Source organism: Carassius auratus, unplaced genomic scaffold, assembly GCF_003368295.1.
Source record: "Carassius auratus strain Wakin unplaced genomic scaffold, ASM336829v1 scaf_tig00037702, whole genome shotgun sequence".
Taxonomy (NCBI): Eukaryota; Metazoa; Chordata; class Actinopteri; order Cypriniformes; family Cyprinidae; genus Carassius; species Carassius auratus.
In genome coordinates, this window is record NW_020526397.1 from 1,242 (window position 1) to 22,668 (window position 21,427).

General features: G+C 37.4%; 1 protein-coding gene across 1 annotated transcript; it reads left to right on the plus strand.

Annotated features, from left to right (window-relative positions):
* Positions 1 to 4,127: 4,127 nt before the first annotated feature.
* On the plus strand, positions 4,128 to 20,162 carry LOC113083311 (sodium/potassium-transporting ATPase subunit alpha-3). Its single transcript, XM_026254462.1, has 18 exons — positions 4,128 to 4,139; positions 4,203 to 4,316; positions 4,626 to 4,760; positions 5,486 to 5,603; positions 7,569 to 7,837; positions 10,845 to 11,043; positions 11,625 to 11,869; positions 12,858 to 13,050; positions 13,210 to 13,522; positions 14,523 to 14,673; positions 14,780 to 14,948; positions 15,830 to 15,984; positions 16,122 to 16,245; positions 16,377 to 16,522; positions 17,818 to 17,948; positions 18,060 to 18,161; positions 18,245 to 18,336; positions 19,094 to 20,162. Exons 1-18 carry the CDS (start codon positions 4,128 to 4,130, stop codon positions 19,120 to 19,122), a joined length of 2,697 nt encoding a protein of 898 aa, XP_026110247.1. The 3' UTR covers positions 19,123 to 20,162.
* Positions 20,163 to 21,427: the final 1,265 nt, after the last annotated feature.

Sequence of the window (21,427 nt, forward strand, 5' to 3'; positions counted from 1 at the left end):
AAAAGAGCCTATGGAATCGCCCATAATCAAAAAAAAAAAATGTATATACTTTCGGAAGTACTGATACACTGGTATTAAGTATAAATACTATATTTAAATACTGCTAGTTCATGTAGTCGGCACTACGATCATCTCGCTTGTCCAATGATTTTTTTTTTTTTTTTTTTTTTTTTTTTTTTTTTTTTTTTTTTTTTTTTTTTTTTTTTTTTTTTAAACCTACGGGCTCACATCGTCCTTTGAGGGCACGGGCGAGCGGGAAATGCAGTGCTGAGATGGGATAACGGAGCGGTTTGATTAATTAAGGTAGGCCGAATTAAGGTAGGCCGCCTAGTTGGATTATTATAAAAAACGTTGGTTGGAGAATGGGCCTAATATCGTCTTGGCTATTGTCGATACATGGTGCTATCACCGCAACCTCAGATGCATGGCATGCCTTTAGGCGGAGGTGATGTGTGGTATTTTATTTTTTATTTTTATTATTTTTTTTTTTTTTTTTTTTTTTTTTTTTTTTTTTTTTTTTTTTTTTTTTTTTTTTTTTTTTTTTTTTTTTTTTTTTTTTTTAATATATATATATATATTTAAGTGTAGGAAAGGCTCCTGCCGGGAGCAGACGCTGCAACAGCAGTGGGGAGAACGGGAAAGGCTCCTGCGGGAGCAGACACTGCTACGGCAGTGTGGAGGTACAGGAAAAGGCTCCTGCGGGAGCAGACACTGCGCGGCAGTGAGGAGGTGTAGGAAGGCTCCTGCGGGAGCAGACACTGCACAGCCAGGGAGAAGGTGTAGGAAGGCTCCTGCGGGAGCAGACACTGCACAGCAGTGAGGAGGTATAGGAAGGGCTCCTGCGGGAGCAGACACTGCTGCGGCAGTGGGGAGAACGGGAAAGGCTCCTGCGGGAGCAGACACTGCTGCGGCAGTGGGGAGATACGGGAAAGGCTCCTGCGGGAGCAGACACTGCTGCGGCAGTGGGGAGATACGGAAAAGGCTCCTGCGGGAGCAGACACTGCAGCGGCAGTGGGGAGATACGGGAAAGGCTCCTACGGGAGCAGACACTGCAGCGGCGGTGGGGAGATACAGGAAAGGCTCCTGCGGGAGCAGACACTCCAGCGGCGGTGGGGAGGTACAAGAAAGGCTCCTGCAGGAGCAGACACTGCAGCGGCGGTGGGGAGGTACAGGAAAGGCCCCTGCGGGAGCAGACACTGCTGCGGCAGTGAGGAGGTACATGAAAGGCTACTTGCTTCGGCTGCTGTAGATGTTGGCTGTGGGAAGAGTAAAAGTGTTAGTAATATTGATGGGGCAAGCTAAAAATGGATGGGTAGCCTACTGTGTTACCAGCTTAGCAATTTGTTGCCTGATTTGACGATTCCTCAGGCCTTGTCCACCTTATTATGTTCCTGTTGGAAAAGCATCTTTCCTCTCATTTGGCCTCCGGGCTCTTTAGACGGACTCCCGAGTGGATACGTTTGGAACGCTGTTTTCACGTTGTATTATGGACTGTGGAAACAGAGGCTTTTGGAAACGATTGAGCATGTTTAGTCTTGTAAGGCGTTGTACCAAAAGACATGATTATGGCAGTAACGTTAACCCCTTACAAGATACCCCCCATTTTTGGCATGGAGGCAGAAATTATATACCCAAAATAAAGATGTTTCTGTTCATGATTCTTTCTGACTAGATCCATGATCAACATTTGTCCACGAGCTAACACTTTGACGTTTACCGTTCAGGAATAGGAATAGTTTCCTGACATGATGGAAAATTAATCACTGGAATTATGTTTTATCGAAATATTGGTCAGATATAAAAGCCAAAGTCTTTGGACTTCAATTGATGCGCGGCTTATCCAGATCAAGTAAGAGAGTGATGTTTAACGTGCTGTGAAAACGAAACATAGACTGGGGCCGTTGGCGATGCTTGCAGCAAATGGGTTAACGGCAGGTTATGTGCTATTTGCTTCCAAGTGGTTTCTAAAGAGACTTACTTTCCGGTTTTCCGTATTACGGTCCTTAAAAGGCGATGGTAATTTTACTCATGCTTGCTATCCTGCATCAAAACACGAGGGCAGATGCGTTTTAGATTAATTTTGAGTGATCACGCCAGTGAATGGTAAAATAGGTCCCTAAATGATTTGGTCCTACCAGAAGACTTGCATGCAAATGAAAATTTTTAAATTAAATTAAGCATTTAGCAGGCGCTTTATCCAGAGACTTTTTTTTTTTTTTTTTTTTTTTTTTTTTTTTTTTTTTTTTTTTTTTTTTTTTTTTTTTTTTTTTTTTGAACTTATGTCTGTATCATTTCGGCGAGGTTTAAACGTGCGCGGTAAGGCGAATGTAACAACAATAATAATAATAATAATGCATTTTATTTGTAGGAACAAACGCCAAAAGCAATACAATAATTCATTAAAGACAGACAGTCTTGAATAAATGTGACTTAATCAACAAAAAATCGCCCAACATAGGTGCATGCAGAAGAAGTACATACCATAGCGTAGGGGCTTTATATGAAAAGGCTCTTTCCCCCATGGTCTTTAGCTCACATTATGGCTGGTGAAGTGAAGAGTTAGTAGAGCGAAGAGAGCGTGATGGAATATCAGGACTGATGAGTTCACAAAAATACTCAGGTGCAGTCCCATGAAGTGCCTAGTATGTTAAGATAAGAATTTTAAAATCAATTCTCATGTTTACGGGAAGCCCGTGTAATTGTGAAAGAACCGGTTGTAATGTGTTCGCGAGGAGAAGTACAAGCGTGCGGCAGGATTTGTATACTGAAGCTTGCTCAACGATTTAGCTGGAAGGCCTGAGAACGAGGCATTACAATAATCTAACCTAATGCCTTTGGCTTCGTGGTTAAAAAGTGGCATCATCATCCGACGGAACGGTGTATCTGTAGTCCAAATCTATGCGGAATCCACACCCCGGATCAGCGGGTGGCGGTAATGCACCTTTACGTTGGTTTGCCAAAACCTCCATAAAACACTACTAGAAGAAGACGGAACAAAACTTTAGCCGCAAAACTGCTTTTAGATGCAACACTTTGAATGCAAACTGCCGTAAAAATCCAATGAAGAAAAAGAAGAACCTGTTTTTTAGCGTCTTCGCCTGGAAATGTATTAGTCTGCGCGCCGCTAGAGGAAGCGGCCTCGAACTGCCACTCGGCCGGAACGCCGTGGTGAAAGGCTGAACCGTGGTTGGATTCTTTCTGCTGCAATCCAGCGCTCGACGAGAGCTCGGTCTCGGGCGGCGCGATCGTGTATCGAGCAGGCAAGCTCGGAGTTGCACGGTCTATTGGCCACGATGTGTGGCTTGGCGAGGATAGCAGCTGTCGCGATGACGCTTAATGCTGCTCAACGGCCGTGTTTGGCTGGGTAGAAATGATCTCGGGTCCGGCAAAAGCAGCAGGTCTAATAAATCCCCTGTGTAGCACTCTTCGTTGGTACGAAAATTGGGTCTGTGATAAGGTGACTGACGAGGCGAACCAGCATGCTGATAAACCGTCAATGGATAGAGGTAAGTCAGCGATATTTATACTGTGGGATTGATTACTTGATTGTGGTCCACCTGTGATGATTAGGCTAAGTATCTGACGCGCTCCTCCCGAATCTTCATAGATAATTACATTTATAGTGTGCAAGATTTAACCCAATAATCCCATTCAATAGCAAGTCTTTAATATTTTTGTTTTGTTAATAACTCTGTATTAAATGTGACCCTCTCTGTGAAGACCCAGCTAAAGTCATTTTTTGTATATTTTATATTCTATATAAAATAATTCTTCATAAGGTAAAGAACATTCTGTGAGAATGTAACATTGATATCTTCATTACTGACTAAGACCATGTCAAAGATTGAAATCATAGTGAAATTAATGGTAGAAATCAGATTTTGATGCTTGTTATCTCATCATTAGATTTTGAGACTTCAGCCTGGATTTCACAGAGAGGGTCCCAAATATGATCTATTCTTTTTATAATGCACATGCTTTAAATTGATCAAAAATTATGATAACCTCACAAAAGATAAAAGCTGTTCTTCTGACCTTCCTATTCATCAAAGAAACCTGAAAAAATTCTACTCAGCAGTTTTTGGAGAATTTGACCATAGTGGCTTCTGTTTTGGTTTGTGAGCTAAATGAGGCTCCAGGTCAGTGAGCTCCTGAGGAGTTCCTCCACATTATTCTGATGACCTGCTCTCTCTTCTCCACAGCTGTATCTGGGGATCGTGCTGTCTGCTGTGGTCATCATCACCGGCTGCTTCTCCTACTTCCAGGAGGCCAAGAGCTCGAAGATCATGGAGTCTTTCAAGAACATGGTTCCCCAGGTACACCAAATAAAAGTTATTCAATACCCTCAGTTCAGATTCCTAATTATGCTTCATCCAAATCATAATTCAAAAGTGAGAAAGTTTGCTGTGCATATTTCTGGCTGTGCTTCTCAACTCAAAGTAACAGTCGGAGTGGATCAAAGTGAAAACCCAAATAACCATAATCCGTTGATTTCCTCTGTGGTCATAATCCTAATTATTATCTCTGTGAATCCCCAGACTGTATTAATGCTCCTCTAATCTCTCCTATCTCCTTAGACCCATTAGAGTTTGAAATGTGTGTGTGTGTGTGTGTGTGGTCCGCAGCAAGCTTTAGTGATCCGTGAAGGTGAGAAGCTCCAGATTAACGCTGAGGAGGTGGTGGCTGGGGATCTGGTGGAGGTGAAGGGAGGAGACCGGATCCCTGCTGACCTCAGGATCATCTCTGCTCACGGCTGCAAGGTACAGCATCTACACAGTCTGTCTGTCTATCTATCTTTCTATCTATCTATCTGTCTGTCTGTCTGTCTGTCTGTCTGTCTGTCTGTCTTTCCGTCTTTCTGTCTGTCTGTCTATCTATCTTTCTGTCTGTCTATCTTTCTGTCTGTCTATCTATCTATCTATCTATCTATCTATCTATCTATCTATCTGTCTGTCTGTCTGTCTGTCTGTCTGTCTATCTATCTATCTATCTATCTATCTATCTATCTATCTATCTATCTATCTATCTATCTATCTGCCTGCCTGCCTGCCTGTCTGTCTATCTATCTTTCTGTCTGTCTGTCTGTCTATCTATCTTTCTGTCTGTCTGTCTGTCTGTCTGTCTATCTATCTTTCTATCTTTCTGTCTGTCTGTCTGTCTATCTTTCCATCTGTCTGTATGTCTGTCTATCTATCTTTCCATCTGTCTGTCTATCTATCTTTCCGTCTGTCTGTCTATCTATCTTTCTATCTTTCTGTCTGTCTGTCTATCTATCTTTCTGTCTTTCTGTCTGTCTGTCTATCTTTCTTTCTGTCTGTCTGTCTGTCTGTCTATCTATCTTTCTGTCTATCTGTCTGTCTATCTTTCTGTCTTTCTGTCTGTCTATCTGTCTATCCATCCATCTAAAACTTCATTATTCTAAAGCGCTTCTGAACTTTCAGACACAGAAACAGCAGTTTGTTTCATATATATTTATATTTCTCAGGTTGATAACTCGTCCCTGACGGGCGAATCAGAGCCTCAGACCAGGTCACCTGACTGTACCCATGACAACCCTCTGGAAACCCGTAACATCGCCTTCTTCTCCACCAACTGTGTTGAGGGTACGGTTGCCATAGTAGCTGCATCTCTGCTCTATTTTCTCCTCCAGGCTGTCTCTCTCTCTCCCTCCCTCTCTCTCTTTATTATTTCATTTCCTGTTCTTTATGAACTTATCTTCTCAGATCGATTTCTGCTTTTTTATTTCACCCTTTTTCCAATCTCTTAATGTTTTTACTACAAAAAAAGCCGAAGAGGAAGCCTCTCACGTCTGCACCCATCTTTCTACTGCCCACGCGATTGCTCGCACCCTTGTTTTTCACTCGCTTTGCACACATTTCACTTCGTTTTGATGGTAAAACACTAATCAGTTCAGATCTGATTGAACAAATGAATAACACTCTGCAGGAGCTGGTGACATTTCCTTCTGTGTAGCTGAATTTCACATGAGGTTTCATCGTTTGCTAATCCAGCCTTTGACAGGTTTTTTTTACCTGTGAATGATGATGTATGTTCATTATAACAAATACAGCTGCTCATATGAAAGCAGTTCCATGTATAGTTCTTTTGGAAATGACTGATTTCTCTCTCTCTCAGTCGGTGTACATGTGTCTGTGGCTCTTGTCAGTTGTGTAATGCAGTTGTTTCGATAGGTCAGGAGATGCTGCATATGGCCAGGCTCAGTAGGGAGCTGTCAGCAGTAGATCCCAGCTCAGCCTCAGGGTGGCGCTCTCCTGCCACCATCTGGTGAATTAGAGCACAGACCTTAACCATCCCAAAACAAGACATCACATTAATATGTCGGACTGGATATTATATTTAAAAAGAATACATAAGAAACAAAAGAGCTCATGTAAACCATATACATTTTTTATTAAAATATATACTTATTTGGTCATATCTAATATTCAAATAACATTATGCAGTGGTGGTCAATAAATAAACATATTTACACATTCATTTTTTTTTTTGGTCTTTTTAAATAAACTAATGGGTTTGTTATTATTATTTTTTATTTCAGTAAAGAAATAATTAATGAGATTCTATTTTTTTTTTAAACTTCTTGAATTCTGAAAAAAATCTGAAATGTCTCTTGAGCAGCAAATCAGTATTTCAGAATGATTTCTGAAGGATCATGTGACACTGAAGACTGGAGTAATGATGCTGAAAATTCAGCTTTTCCATCATAGGAATAAATTGCATTTTAAAATATATTAATAGAACACAGTTATTTTAAATTGTAAAAATATTTCACAATATTACAGTTTTTATTGTATTAAAAAAAAAAAAAAAGATTTGATGATCTTAAGAGACTTACTTCAAAAACATTGCAACAAAACCCCTACCAACCAAAAACTTTTGAGCAGTAGTGTATACAGTATATTATATATAATTTGTATTATTTTTATTGCTGTCAAACGATTAATCACAATTAATCACATCCAAAATAAACGTTTTTGTTTACATAATATATGAGTGTGTACTGTGTATATTTATCAAGCATATATAAATACAAACACATGCCTGTATATATTTGAGAAAAATATGTCATGTTTATATATTAAATATTTATATATAATGTAAAATATAAGAATATAAATATATAAATGTATACACATGTAAATATTTTCAAAATATATACTCTGTGTGTGTATTTATATTATATACAAAATAAATATACATAGTACACACACATATATAATGTAGACAAAACTTGTATTTTGATGTGATTAATCATTTGACAGGACTATTTATTTTATAATTTGTAAGGCAAAATGGGTGATTTCATTTGCCCAGTGATAGAAATATAAACATTACTGCCAAATTACTAAAACTAAGAGTTGTATATTCTGTGTACCACTAGTATACACACTAATACTACTAAATATTGCAGCATAGGTCACACACTCTTTGTTCTCACATTATAATATGTAATATCATTTTAAATCACTATTTCTTGTTATTTATATATTTTCTAATATCCTCTGATGATTATAATGATGTCCTTCTGTTCTCTCCTCCTCGGTCAGGTACCGCTCGTGGGATTGTGGTGTGCACCGGTGACCGAACTGTCATGGGCCGCATCGCTACTCTGACCTCCGGCCTGGAGACCGGAAAGACCCCCATCGCCAAAGAGATCGAGCACTTCATCCAAATCATCACCGGCGTGGCCGTCTTCCTGGGCGTCACCTTCTTCATCCTGTCAATCATCCTGGGCTACTCCTGGCTGGAGGCCGTCATCTTCCTCATCGGCATCATCGTCGCCAACGTGCCCGAGGGTCTGCTGGCCACCGTCACTGTGAGTCACCTTGAGGGGCTTATGCAGTGTCAGGATGTTGTAGTGTGGGATGTGTGTTGGTGTCCCTGCTAATGTTCAAATGTGTTTCTGTGACAAGTACGTGTTTGGTTTAGTTATTTTTCAGTATAATTTGTGATGTGTGTGTGTGTGTGTGTTTTTTGTCTTTTTTGTTTCTGTATCTTTTGTCCATGGCTTTGTTTGGAATGGACATACTGCATACTAACATACTTCACAGTATATACTACTGTAGATACTGCACAGTATCACTGCACACTGCCTACCGAGTAAATAAACAGTAGTGTGCTACAATATATTCTCACTAGTGGCAATAGTATGTCAGTCAATTAGAGCTGCAACTAAAGTTTATTTGAAGATTATTTTTTTTATTAATCTGATTTAAACCCCTATTTTCTTTATTTACATTCTGCCCAATGTCCATAAGACAAATGTGCCAACTGAATGCTATGAAAACATACAGTGCTTAACAATTTATTAGACCACCTGTCATAATACAGAAAACACAAATATTTCAGAAATCTGTCAAAAAAATTGAATTCTAAAAATGTTATTGTAATTTCTGAACAAAGAACAAACTGAAACAACTAAATAGTATTTATTCACATAATAACAATAATGGCCTCCTTTGCCTTTGATAACAGCTTATGTACTTTGTTTATGTACTTTTTGTACTAATTGGGTAAAACACTATAAAGCACTTGACAAATTTCTGCCTTTCTTTTCACAGATAACAGCAATAATTATATTATAGCATTAGAAATAGCTTACTACTGTTATTCAAAAGCTTACACACAATGGAGGTCTAACCAATACTGAAAGAGAAAAAATGACTTTGGTAATAACCAATACTGTTAGTTAAGAGCAGCAGTGGCACAAACCTTACAAAATTGGTTGAAAACCTTACATAAATTTGTTTTAATAAATTTGTTAGTCACTTTTGTGAAATAGAAAGGTTCTTCAGATGTTAAAGGTTCTTTATGGAACCATTTAGACAAAAATGTTCTTCTATGGCATCGTGAAGCACCTTTCTTTTTAAGAGTGTACTACAGAACCATACAGTAGTTCTCTAGTTCAGATATTAGTAGTATGCCATTCTGAACATATTCCATGAGGTTATAAATGGATACTTGAATCTGTTGTCCATCTCCGGGTCATTTGTTCTTCAGTGTATCAGTGAGTGTTGTGGCTTCTGCTCTGTGGTTGTGTGTGTGGTGTCAGTAGTGTTGAATATCATCGTGTGTGTTCTTGAACTGTGTTCCCTCTCTCAAATCCTTCATATCTGTGCCTCTTCGTGACTCTATCACTGTCTCTCTCTCCTTCTCTCTGTCTGTTCCTCTCGTTCTCTTCCTGTGTTCTTTTACAGACTCTCACTGTTGAAATCCTAGGCCAATATGAAAATCTGAAAAAGTATTACTGTGTGGTATCTTTAGCTGCCTGTGTGAGCTAGTGGCTGCGACACAGAGACGGTGTGTCGCTCTGGCTGTGCTGTGTGCTGTGCCTCTGGCTGCTGTGCACATCTAGGCCTGAAACACTCTACGCAGATGTCAAGCTTGATTTTTGCATCACTGCATTCAGAAACATGTAATACATAATGCAGTGCAAATATGCATGCTAAATATGCATGCTAAATATGCATGCTAAATACACTGACACTGAGGACGTTGAGACTTTTTGACCGTGAGGTTGTTAATGTTTTTGGGACCCAACTGGCAAATTTTACATTTATAAATGTTTATATTATAAATTATATACTTTTTACAGTAAATGGTAAAAAAAATTTATTATTAAAAATTAATTGTCTCTTAAAGAAAATTAAGGAAATTAAATTTATCGTTAACCTCTTTATTTTCTACCTAAATGTTATGTCAATAAGAAGAAATTTGCTTAGCTCAACTACACAGTTAGTTTTCTTGTAAATTGTGAAACTATTTTGCAATTTTCAACACTTATACATAAGAAAAAGTCAGTCATATCATTTATGCTGTAGCTTTTAAAGTTTTTGATGTATTTTAAAGAAGTTTCTTATGCTCACCTAAGCTGCATTTATTTGAATAAATGGTAAACATTAAAAAACAGTAATATTGTGAAAATATTATTACAGTTCAAAATCTATTTTAAGGTGTAATTTATTCCTGTGATTTAAAGCTGTATTTTCAGTATCATTACTCCAGTCTTCAGTGTCACATGATCTTCAGAAATCATTCTGATATACTGATTTACTGAAGGATTTTTTTTTTCAGTACTGAAAACAGCTGTGCTGCCCTTTATAGCTTGTATGTTTCATTAATTAAAATATTTTTTTTATGAATTTGGCCTCTCAGTGTTACCATAAGGGTGCTATGTTGGAAATTATAAAGGCACAAAAGTAAACAAAAATGTCCTGGATTGGCCAAACGATATAAATAATTATTAATGTGATATAGGCTGAATAGAACAGTTGATTAAGTCTCTTGATTTTTGGTTGTCATTTATTTTTATTTTTTTTGGTAACTGCATTTTGCATGTTCTCGGCAGACAATAATTCACCTCATAAAAATATGGTCTGCACAAAAGTTTTGTTTCTCCTCACTGCAAGTAAAACCCTAACTAACAAAATGCATCATACATTATTAAAATAGTGTGTCATATTTGAAGGGTTTTGGATGATAAGAGCATGTCACATTTGATCATTTTGGCATTCAATTCGACTCTTCTATCAAATAAAAGACACATTTGTGTGATTTTACCACTGATTTTGATTGGCTCACCTCTTGACATCAATAATAAAGGCAGACATTGCGTTGAGTATGTTTCTGACCTCTCTGCTTCCTGCTGTGCTTGGCTCTTTTTGATTTCACTCAGTTCTCTTAATGCACAACGCTGCATTGTCCACAAACAATGAAATGCCACTAAAACTGTTTGCTTCTTTTCTCTCCACCTCTTTTTCCTTTCAACTTCCTTTTGTTCCACTGCTCCTCTGTTTGGGTTTCTCTCTGTTTGCGTCTCCCAGGTGTGTCTGACGCTCACGGCCAAGCGCATGGCCCGGAAGAACTGTCTGGTGAAGAATCTGGAGGCTGTGGAGACCCTGGGATCCACATCCACCATCTGCTCTGATAAAACCGGCACCCTGACGCAGAACCGCATGACTGTCGCTCACATGTGGTTCGACAATCAGATCCATGAGGCCGACACCACAGAAGATCAGTCGGGTGAGTCGCTCAGGATGCAATGAATAGATCAGTACAGGCATTTCAAATGTCACCAAAGCAGGATTATTATTTTTAAATAAAACTAACACCATTTTAAAACGAATCAAAACCAACTGTGAACCAACCAGGAGAAATATATATATAAATATGAAGTATTCAAATAATATTATCTCTCAAGTAATATTGCACCAAAGATTTCTATTGAAAATTATCGTTGTTCTTTATGTGAACTTTCTATTCATTGAAGAATCCTAAAAAAATTAAATATTGACGCTTTCACTAAAAATATGCATTATCACAACTGTTTTCAACATCGGTAATAAAAATAATATTTTCTTGAGCGGCCAATCAGCACATTTGAATGATTTCTGAAGGATCATCTTCATCACAGAAGACTGCAGTAATGATGATAAACATTCAGCTTTGCCTCAAAAATAAACTGCATTTTAAAATACATTACAGTACATAATAGTTATTTTATATTTAGAAATATTTACAATATTATTGTCTTTACTAATTTAATCAAATAAGTGCAGCCTTAGTGAATTTCCGAAACTGATCCCGAGTGTGTTGTCTAACAGGTGCGTCCTTTGACAAGAGCTCTGGGACGTGGTTGTCTCTGGCCCGTGTGGCGGCGCTCTGTAACAGAGCCGTGTTTAAGGCGGGACAGGACTCTCTGCCCATCCTGAAGCGTGATGTCGCAGGGGACGCCTCTGAATCGGCTCTTCTCAAGTGCATCGAGCTCTCCTGTGGCTCCGTCAAAGCCATGAGGGACAAGAACAAGAAAGTGGCTGAGATTCCCTTCAACTCCACCAACAAATACCAGGTTTGTTTACTGTCTAGTATCAGAATCCATTAACTTGTTAACATTCAATCAATGTTACTTTCACTTATGCCGAGTTCACACTGTGAGTTGCTGCTGTGTTCAGATAGCATGATGGATCCGCGACAGGGGGTTTCAGCTCTGTCTGGTCCGCAAACTAACAAAACACACACGAGAAGATATAAGGAAATAACGCGAGAACCTGCATGCATCAGACTGGAGTTTTCGAGTGAGACTGGATTATTAAAAATATATATATAGCAAGGAGAAAAATAAAAATTAATTATGCAGGAGGGAGATGCAGGAACAGGGATTGGGTTTTCTTATGCTGATGTTGTGGCTGGTCAAGCAAATGTTTGTTTCTGTATGATTGAGTTGTTCAAATATCTATCAAAGTATTGATATTCTGGTCTATAACTCCTCCCCGAACTTCCCTCTGCCCTGTTTCTTGGTCTCTCATTGGCTGTAGGTCATCACCAATGTAGTATTCAGTCAGAAATCATTGCACACAGCGTGATTGTGAATCACCAACAGCTCCAGATATTTAGCATGCCAAATTTTTTTCAAATTTTTTTCTGCGACATGTCGACAATTCCCTCAGATCACGTCTTTGATAATTCACACTGCATGGTTGTCACTTGCTTTAAAGGGCACCGATTTCTCTCTGATTTCAGGCATTTGTTGGCGATTTCACCTATGAAAAATCGTGCATTGTTAATTCGGCATTACCCAATACTTGAGAATTTAAGAAAACTCAATACGAACTCTTAAGAAAACTACAGTTTAGTTTATCATTTTGAATTTGAATTTATGAATGATTTGATCTAAAGAAAACTACAGCTGTCCATTTAGTCAAATTCTCTAGTCTAAGATATTTCATTTAATTCTGATGAATGATTAAACAGGCTCATCTTTAGTCACATTTATCTCCAGTATTATTAGTTTCTCATGAACACTCATTCTCATGTGCTCTGATGTGTTTTCCCGCCAGCTCTCAGTGCACGAGACGGATGAGACGCCTGACAGCCATTACCTGCTGGTGATGAAGGGGGCGCCAGAGCGCATCCTGGACCGCTGCTCCACCATCATGGTGCAGGGCAAAGAGCAGCCCATGGACGAGGAACTGAAGGAGGCCTTCCAGAACGCCTACCTGGAGCTCGGAGGACTGGGAGAAAGAGTGCTGGGTGAGAAATACAGAGATGTGACGTGGGATATGAAAATCAACTACAGTATTGCATGTGCTTTTCTGTTTCCTGTTTCCTTTAAACTATATATCCAAGACAAATGAAAAACCAAACCAGTGGATCTTCAAGTCAAGTGTGTCTTTTCCTCCTTCCATCCAGGTTTCTGCCACTTGTTCATGCCTGAGGACAAGTACCCCAAAGGATTCGCCTTCGACACAGACGACATTAACTTCCAGACAGACAACCTGTGCTTTGTGGGTCTGATGTCCATGATCGACCCTCCCCGAGCCGCCGTCCCAGACGCCGTGGGCAAATGCCGCTCGGCTGGAATCAAAGTCATCATGGTGACCGGTGACCATCCCATCACGGCCAAGGCCATCGCTAAAGGTGTGGGGATCATCTCTGAGGGTAACGAGACAGTGGAGGACATCGCCGCTCGCCTTAATATCCCCGTCAGCCAGGTCAACCCCAGGTAGAGCAGGAAAACCCTATAAAACCTACTGCATTGTATTCCAAACTCACATTTCTGATTTAAGATCCATTTTGTATCTTCCCTGATATAATTTTCCGTATACATTAATAATATACTATGGATAAAAATATCCCAGCTGGTTAGGAAGCCAGTACTTAAGTTTCATGATCTTCACAAGGATGTTTTCCTGGATCAGCAGGTTTTTCAGTGCTGGGACAGCGTTCCTATCAACTGATGGGATTACTGGTTAGGGATTAGGCTTTAACAGTATCATTTTCCACCAATCATCTGCTTTCAGAAGTAGGCTAGGTTTAGGATATGGTGTCTATTGCTTGATAGGAATATTGTTTGTAGGAATGACAAAGAATGTTGATTCAGGAACATGTCTAAATTGAATCCTGCTTGTTTGGACTATACTTAAAATCAAAAATACTTTAATATTCTCTATAATAACTTCAAAAGCAGGTCACTGGTTAAACAGCTACACTTTTAAAACTAAATCTAAATCTTTAACATCAATAGAATCTTTTAAATGATTGTTTAAACTATATTTCATATTTTAAAATGTTCTTCAAATGTAGAATAAACCAAGGTTTAATAAAGAACTGTTTAATAAAAATGTTTTTTTAATCGGAATCACTGTAAAATAATAATAAAAAAATAAAAAATAAAACATGCATCTTGAAACCTTTATTTTTAAGAGTGTATGTATATATATATATATATATATATATAGCAAAATATTAGCAATTTATTTGTGCAAATATAGTCACTTTTAAATGTCCATCAATGGAGAAACATGATTTTGCCCCATAATAGTGTAGGTACATTATATAGCTTATCTAAGTCATGCAAAATAGACGCAGTTCTGAAAATGTGATTTGTCTAATACTTCTGGCTCATTTTTATCAAAACATCAGCAGCTGCACAGTTCATCTGATTTTGATACAACCTGAGAGGATGAGTCTTGATTTGTCTTTCTTCATGCGTGTGTTGTCAGGGATGCTAAAGCCTGTGTGATCCACGGCTCAGATCTGAAGGACCTCTCGCAGGACCAGATGGATGAAGTGCTGAAGAATCACACCGAGATCGTGTTCGCCAGGACCTCTCCCCAGCAGAAACTCATCATCGTGGAGGGCTGCCAGAGACAGGTGCACTCCTAAATAACACACATCACTGTAGTCCATTATTATTCATGATTACAGAATCAAGGGAAACAGCTGGCTTATGTTTTTACACACTCTCTGTGTGGTTTAGGGCGCCATCGTGGCGGTGACTGGTGACGGGGTGAACGACTCGCCCGCTCTGAAGAAGGCAGACATCGGTGTTGCTATGGGGATCTCTGGCTCAGACGTCTCCAAGCAGGCTGCAGACATGATCCTGCTGGACGACAACTTTGCATCCATCGTTACTGGAGTTGAGGAAGGTAAGAGAGAGAGAGGAAATGGGAAAGAGAGAAAGAAATCCAGAGCAAGCCAGAAAATGAAGGCAGCTCATATGAGGCAATTATTTTCGTCTATGACCTGGATTTTGATTTTTGTTCATTATTAAATTGGAGCGCCATTAGATTTCACAAATCCAGTGGTTGCTAGTCTACCTGAGGTCCATAAAGCATTCATAATATAATATAATATAAATTAAAAAATTATCCAAATAATTCAGAAATTACATTTTAGATAAAAATTTATTATACAAAACTATAAAACAGTTGTATTATAGTAAAGTATAATATAGCTTAATGTTTGGATTAAAAAAAAACAACAACTTGGTAATATTTGTATTAATTTGTATTCATTCAAATTAAACATTTATTAAATATTACATAAAATGGTTATTGTTATATTCAATAAATTACTAATGGTTATATTCAATAAATGTAAAAAAAAAAAACATGATAAAATCAGTATTTGTATTAATAGTGTTATTTGTTTTTACTGATTAATATGTATAAACTTTTAGTTTTAGTTTACTATAGTTTTTAATTATTTAATAAATAAACGCAACAAAATGTAAACAAAAAATTAAGAAGAGTTGGTGACATTTAAACGGATTAATAAACACACTGAGCATGTTTTTGTATAGTAACTTTCATTAAAAAAGCTTTATAGTTTTTACATTTTTAAATGTGTATTAATTAATATTAAAAACATCTTAAAAAAAATCTTATAACTTATAAATTTTTAATTATATGCATGACACTTCTTTGCAAGCAAACTGCCTTGACAAATTTTGGAAAAGCACAGGAACGAGAGAAACGACTTTGGCTCAGTAATAGTGAAGTCTGTTTGCATTTTTGCTCTCTCGCAGGTCGTCTGATCTTTGATAACCTGAAGAAGTCCATCGCTTACACACTGACCAGCAACATCCCTGAGATCACTCCCTTCCTGTTCTTCATCTTAGTCAACATTCCTCTTCCTCTGGGAACCATCACCATTCTCTGCATTGACCTGGGCACTGACATGGTGAGCCACACATACACACATCTAATGTCTTTATTTCAATAATGAACATATTGAACAATGTAACTGGAACTGTTCTTTTCTAGTTTTCTGAAATACACTCCCTTGTTATATTAACCAATCATTACCTTCCATCTCAGGTCCCTGCAATCTCATTGGCTTATGAAGCAGCAGAGAGTGACATCATGAAGCGCCAGCCTCGTAACCCTCAGAGGGACAAGCTGGTGAACGAGCGTCTCATCAGCATCGCCTATGGACAGATCGGTTAGTGAGCTGTTACATTATAAAAAATTATTTTAATTGGGTTTTGGAAAAACCCAACTGCTGTAGGAAGAAACCGACTGGTCTACTGACCCGAAGTGAACTAAATAAAAGTGACTTCCTGTCATATGTAGGTATGATTCAGGCCCTGGGAGGATTTTTCAGTTATTTTGTGATTCTGGCTGAGAACGGCTGGCTTCCCAGTCTGCTGGTGGGCATCCGGCTAAACTGGGACGATCGCTCTAACAATGACCTGGAGGACAGTTACGGACAGCAATGGGTAAACACTGCGTCACATGACACAAACTATACACAGCTTTGATAGAACAGCTTTGACATTCACGCACTTGGAAGATGCTCTTGAACAAAGCAAGGTACATTGCATTTTACATTTATTCATTTAACAGATGCTTCTATAAAGAGACAAACAAAAGCACCAACTAGCCTGTTTCAGACAGGCTGACCAAAACACAGAACTACTAAAAGCTTGTGTTATTTTTAGGCCTGTCTTCTTAGGTATTAATTATCTGGGTTTGGCATAAGAAAACAAAACCATACAGGAGAACATGCAGATATTCAAGACAGGAAGTGCAACTAAGATAAGGAAGCCAAGCTTATTCATGAGGATGCATCTATAGGTTGTTGTTCAAACACATTCACTGAGATAGTTCATAAGTGTTTGGCAATGTGGAAGATAGAAAAAAAAAAAGGTATAGATGATTGAGATATCTAAACAAGGATTATTATAGTTATCTGAGACTAAATTAATAAAACTAAAATGCTAAATTATTATTATTTTTAATAAAATAAAGTAAAATATAAAAAACATTTTATTTCAGCTAGGTTCAGAGGCATCATTGATGTACTAAATTAACTAAAACTAAAGGGTAGTTAGTTTATTATAATTTTTTAATAAAAAAACTAATTTGGATAAAAAACTGTATATACATTCTAAAAAAACAAAAACTAATAAAAATGATATGAACAATTTTGTCACTTATTTAAAACTTAAACAAATAATTTAAACCATTAATAAATTCTATAATCTCACTGATTATTAGCAAAACATAAACATGTAATATTCACCACCATTCAAAAGATTCGGGTTGGTATGGTTTATTTGTTTTTGAAAAAAAGCTCACCAGAGCTGTATTTATTTAATCACAAATACAGTGAAAACATTAATATTGCGAAATAGTATTACAACATAAAATACCTTTTTCTATTTAAATATTTTAAAATGTAATCACATGATCCCTCAGAAACTTCTGTAACCAAATCATTATATTTATAAATGTTTTTTTTTGTTGTTGTTGTTTTTTTTTGTGGAAACCATGATTAAAAAAAAATCAGGATTCTTTGACAAATATAAAATTCAAAAGAACAGCATTTATTTGAAATAGAACCCATTTGTAATGTTATAAATGTCTTTCCATCACATCACATTTATTTCATTCTTGAGCCATAATTAGTTTTTCAAAAAATGTCAACTCTTTCTGAACCCAGCCTTTTGAACAGTAGTGTACAGTATGTGAACACATGAGTGTGTAATCATAAATGTCATCTTTCTGTCAGACGTATGAGCAGAGGAAGATCGTGGAGTTCACCTGTCACACGGCTTTCTTCGTCAGTATCGTGGTGGTGCAGTGGGCCGACGTCATCATCTGCAAGACTCGCCGCAACTCTGTGTTCCAGCAGGGCATGAAGTTAGCATCTCTCTCATGTCCCGCTCACACTGGGATTCCTCATTAGCAGAGAGCTGAATCAGATATGAAGCAGTGACTGAAGCAGACTGTGCTTGTGCTTGTTCTCTGCAGGAATAAAATCCTGATCTTCGGCCTGTTTGAGGAGACGGCTCTCGCTGCCTTCCTGTCGTACTGCCCCGGTATGGACGTGGCCCTCAGGATGTATCCTCTCAAGTGAGTGTTTCCTGATGGAACAGTGTCATAGTGAAAGGAAGCATCAGTTTAACTAATGTGAATCCTCTCGTTTCTTCTCTCAGGCCCAGTTGGTGGTTCTGTGCGTTCCCTTACAGCTTCTTAATTTTTGTTTACGATGAGATCCGAAAACTCATCCTGCGCCGGAACCCAGGAGGTACAGAACTTGAATTATTCTTTAAATATATATACATATTTTAGGCTTATGATGATATTCAGTACATAAGTATTGATATTTACATATTTACTCTGCCATTGGCTCTCCAAGGCTGCAACTATTTGATCAAAGATCCAGTAAAACAGTAGTATTGTTGCATTGCAAAAAATAATAATAATAAATTCATGATTATTGTAAGTCATTATAATATAGTAATTTGGTAAAACACAGTAAATATCTAGTTAAAATACACCAAGTATTTATTTCTAAAATATTTTACACTAAATTAACCAAAAGGAAAATAATATATATATATATATATATATATATATATATATATATATATATATATGTATATGTATATGTATATGTATATGTATATATATATATAATATATATATAATTTTTATTTATTTTTTTCATTACAGAAACTGACCTACATATATATATTTTAGTAAAATGTTTTATTGCATGGAAGATGTCACATGACACTCATGTGAACATCAAAGAGATTATGATGCAGATGAATCATTTAATCAGTTTTGAATCGATTCATTGGAGCTGACTGTATCAACTGATTCATGATCAGTTGTAGTCATATAAGTGCTGGGGAAGTATTGCAAAAATAAAGTGATCTCTATGCTCCTCATGTGAATGTTCTGTGAATATCTGATTGCTCAAACAAGGAATGATTTTAATATCCATGTTACTGATGCTGAATTTTAATAATCCTCTTTCTCTCTCTGTTTTATCTCAGGTTGGGTTGAAAAGGAGACTTACTACTAAATTGTCAAATACTTCTCTAATTGATTCTCCCTCATTCCCTCGCTCTCTTTTTTTATCTCTCTCTCTCTCTCTCTCTCTCTCTCTCTCTATCTTTCACATTCTACTCATTCCTCCCTTCACTATAAAAACACCAATACAGAAACAGCCATGTTACTCCTTCCTTTTACTGAAATAAAAAAGAAGAAGGTGAGAGGACCAACCACAGAGGAAGACAACAAATCCTCCTGTTTTTTGTATTTTTTTTACTGCTCAAAGACTACAGCTGAATCTGCCAGTATACTGATCCTAACACACTGTTAGCGTGTGCAAACCCAGCAGCTGCATAAAGACTCGGTCACTTTCGACAGGGACTCCTGTACAAACACTGCCATGCTCCGTTACTGTTATCTTTACTGTCCAGAAATCCAATAACCTGAAGATCCTCACTCTTTTAGACTCTCGCCCTCTGCTGGGGAAAAGAGGAGCACAGCTTTCCTCTCCCCGATCTGACACCTGTCCGTCTCTCTTTCTAAGAGTGTTTTCTTTCCGTGTTGTTGTTGTTGTATTTTTGAGTGTTGTTTTTATTAATCATTCATAACTTCTTTTGTTTGTTTTTTTATGCTAGAAGTGTGTCTGAGAGCTGCTTGGTTTTATTTTTCTCAGATATGACAAAGCACACTGCCACCGTTTCACTCTTCTCTCTCTCTCTCTCTCTCTCGCTCCTCTTTTCCCTCCCCTTTTATCCTGCACTTCTCCCTCCCTCCCTCCCTCCCTCCCTCCCTCCCAGCTCTTGCTCCTTCTGTCCGTCTCTCTGTCCCCGTCTGTTTGTCTGTTCGTGAACGATGTGAAGAAGCCTCCCTCCTCTATCCGCCCCCCGTTTCCCCTCTTCCCCAGTTAAAAAAAGAGAAAACACAATCTTTCTGTCTCCTAGGAAAAAGAGGATTCTCTCTGATTTCATTGTTTAAATAAGTGCAGAAAAAAGATGGAATAAAAGCAATGTACCAATATGTGAAACAACAGCAAAAAATGAAATAAAGAAGGAGGATCCCTCTCTTTTCTCAGCTTGGCGTCGGTTTGTTTTTGTGTCTGATGTCTGGCTTGAGATCAAATGAAATTTTCTGAGCAAATTTTAAAAATCTACTGCATTTTTCAGGACATGCATTCACACTGTGTTTGAGTTCAAAATCAACATTTTTAATTTGTAAATATCAAAAAGTCATTTCACAAGAGTAAATAGTTTAGTAGAATATCACCCAGAATGCATCCAGATGTTTTTTCAGTTTTTAATTCACATTATTCTCAGTTATTGTCATTATTTGCTCATTTCTATATTTAGATAATGAGAATCATCCTTTCCAATTAAGAATATAATAATGTACAAAAATACTGCCATATACTTCTTTCAATACTGATATAATGCTTTACAATTTTAACAAACACAGTTTTGCAGCATATTCATGAGAATTGTGGGGTTAAGAAATGTGATTGTTATGAAAAGAATTTGATAAAATACATTTTATTTTATTTATTCATTTGAGAGGTTTTGTGTGATTCCATACTGATATAAAACTTTTTCAAATTAATTAAAATATGTTTTGCAGTATGTATGAGAATTTGGTGATAAGAAATTAGATTTAATGTAATGAAAATAATTTGATAAAATAGATTATTGATTATTATAATGACTTCTATGTATGTTACTCTATTATTATATTTTATTGTATTTGGGGGTTGAAATATACATTCTTGATAGCTTTGTGTGGTTCAGCCAGTAAATCGTAGTCAGCTAATAAAAATATAACTAAAACCGACTCGCTCGATTAACATGACCAGTGTGAGAACTTTTACCTCTGAAATGGCTTTTCTCTGAACTCTGCAAGTCTGTTAATGGTTTTACTGTCATTAATTCACTCCCGCAGGTTTATAACCTTCCTTCTCATAGCTTTTATGAGTTTTGGCGCTGTGACATTTATAGAGGTGGCTCCTCCCAAAATCATATCACATTAAACACATCTCACCCGAAATCACTCCCTAATATTTGAACAACATTCATCATTTTGAGGAAGTTGTTTTACAATAACGTTTCAGGTGGTCATAAATTTAATTTGAGATAAAAAATTCTCTGTAAATAAATAAATTAAATAAAATTGCTTTTGCACAGACATATCACCTAGAGGTGTGGGTCACCCCTTTTAAACACCGTCTGCACACACAGATAGAGAGGCCTATAACAGCTTATAATATTTATACAGGCTGTATATATATATATACACAGTTTGGGGTTTTATATGAAAGAGAGAGGAGGAGATGGGCTGCAGTAAAGTCT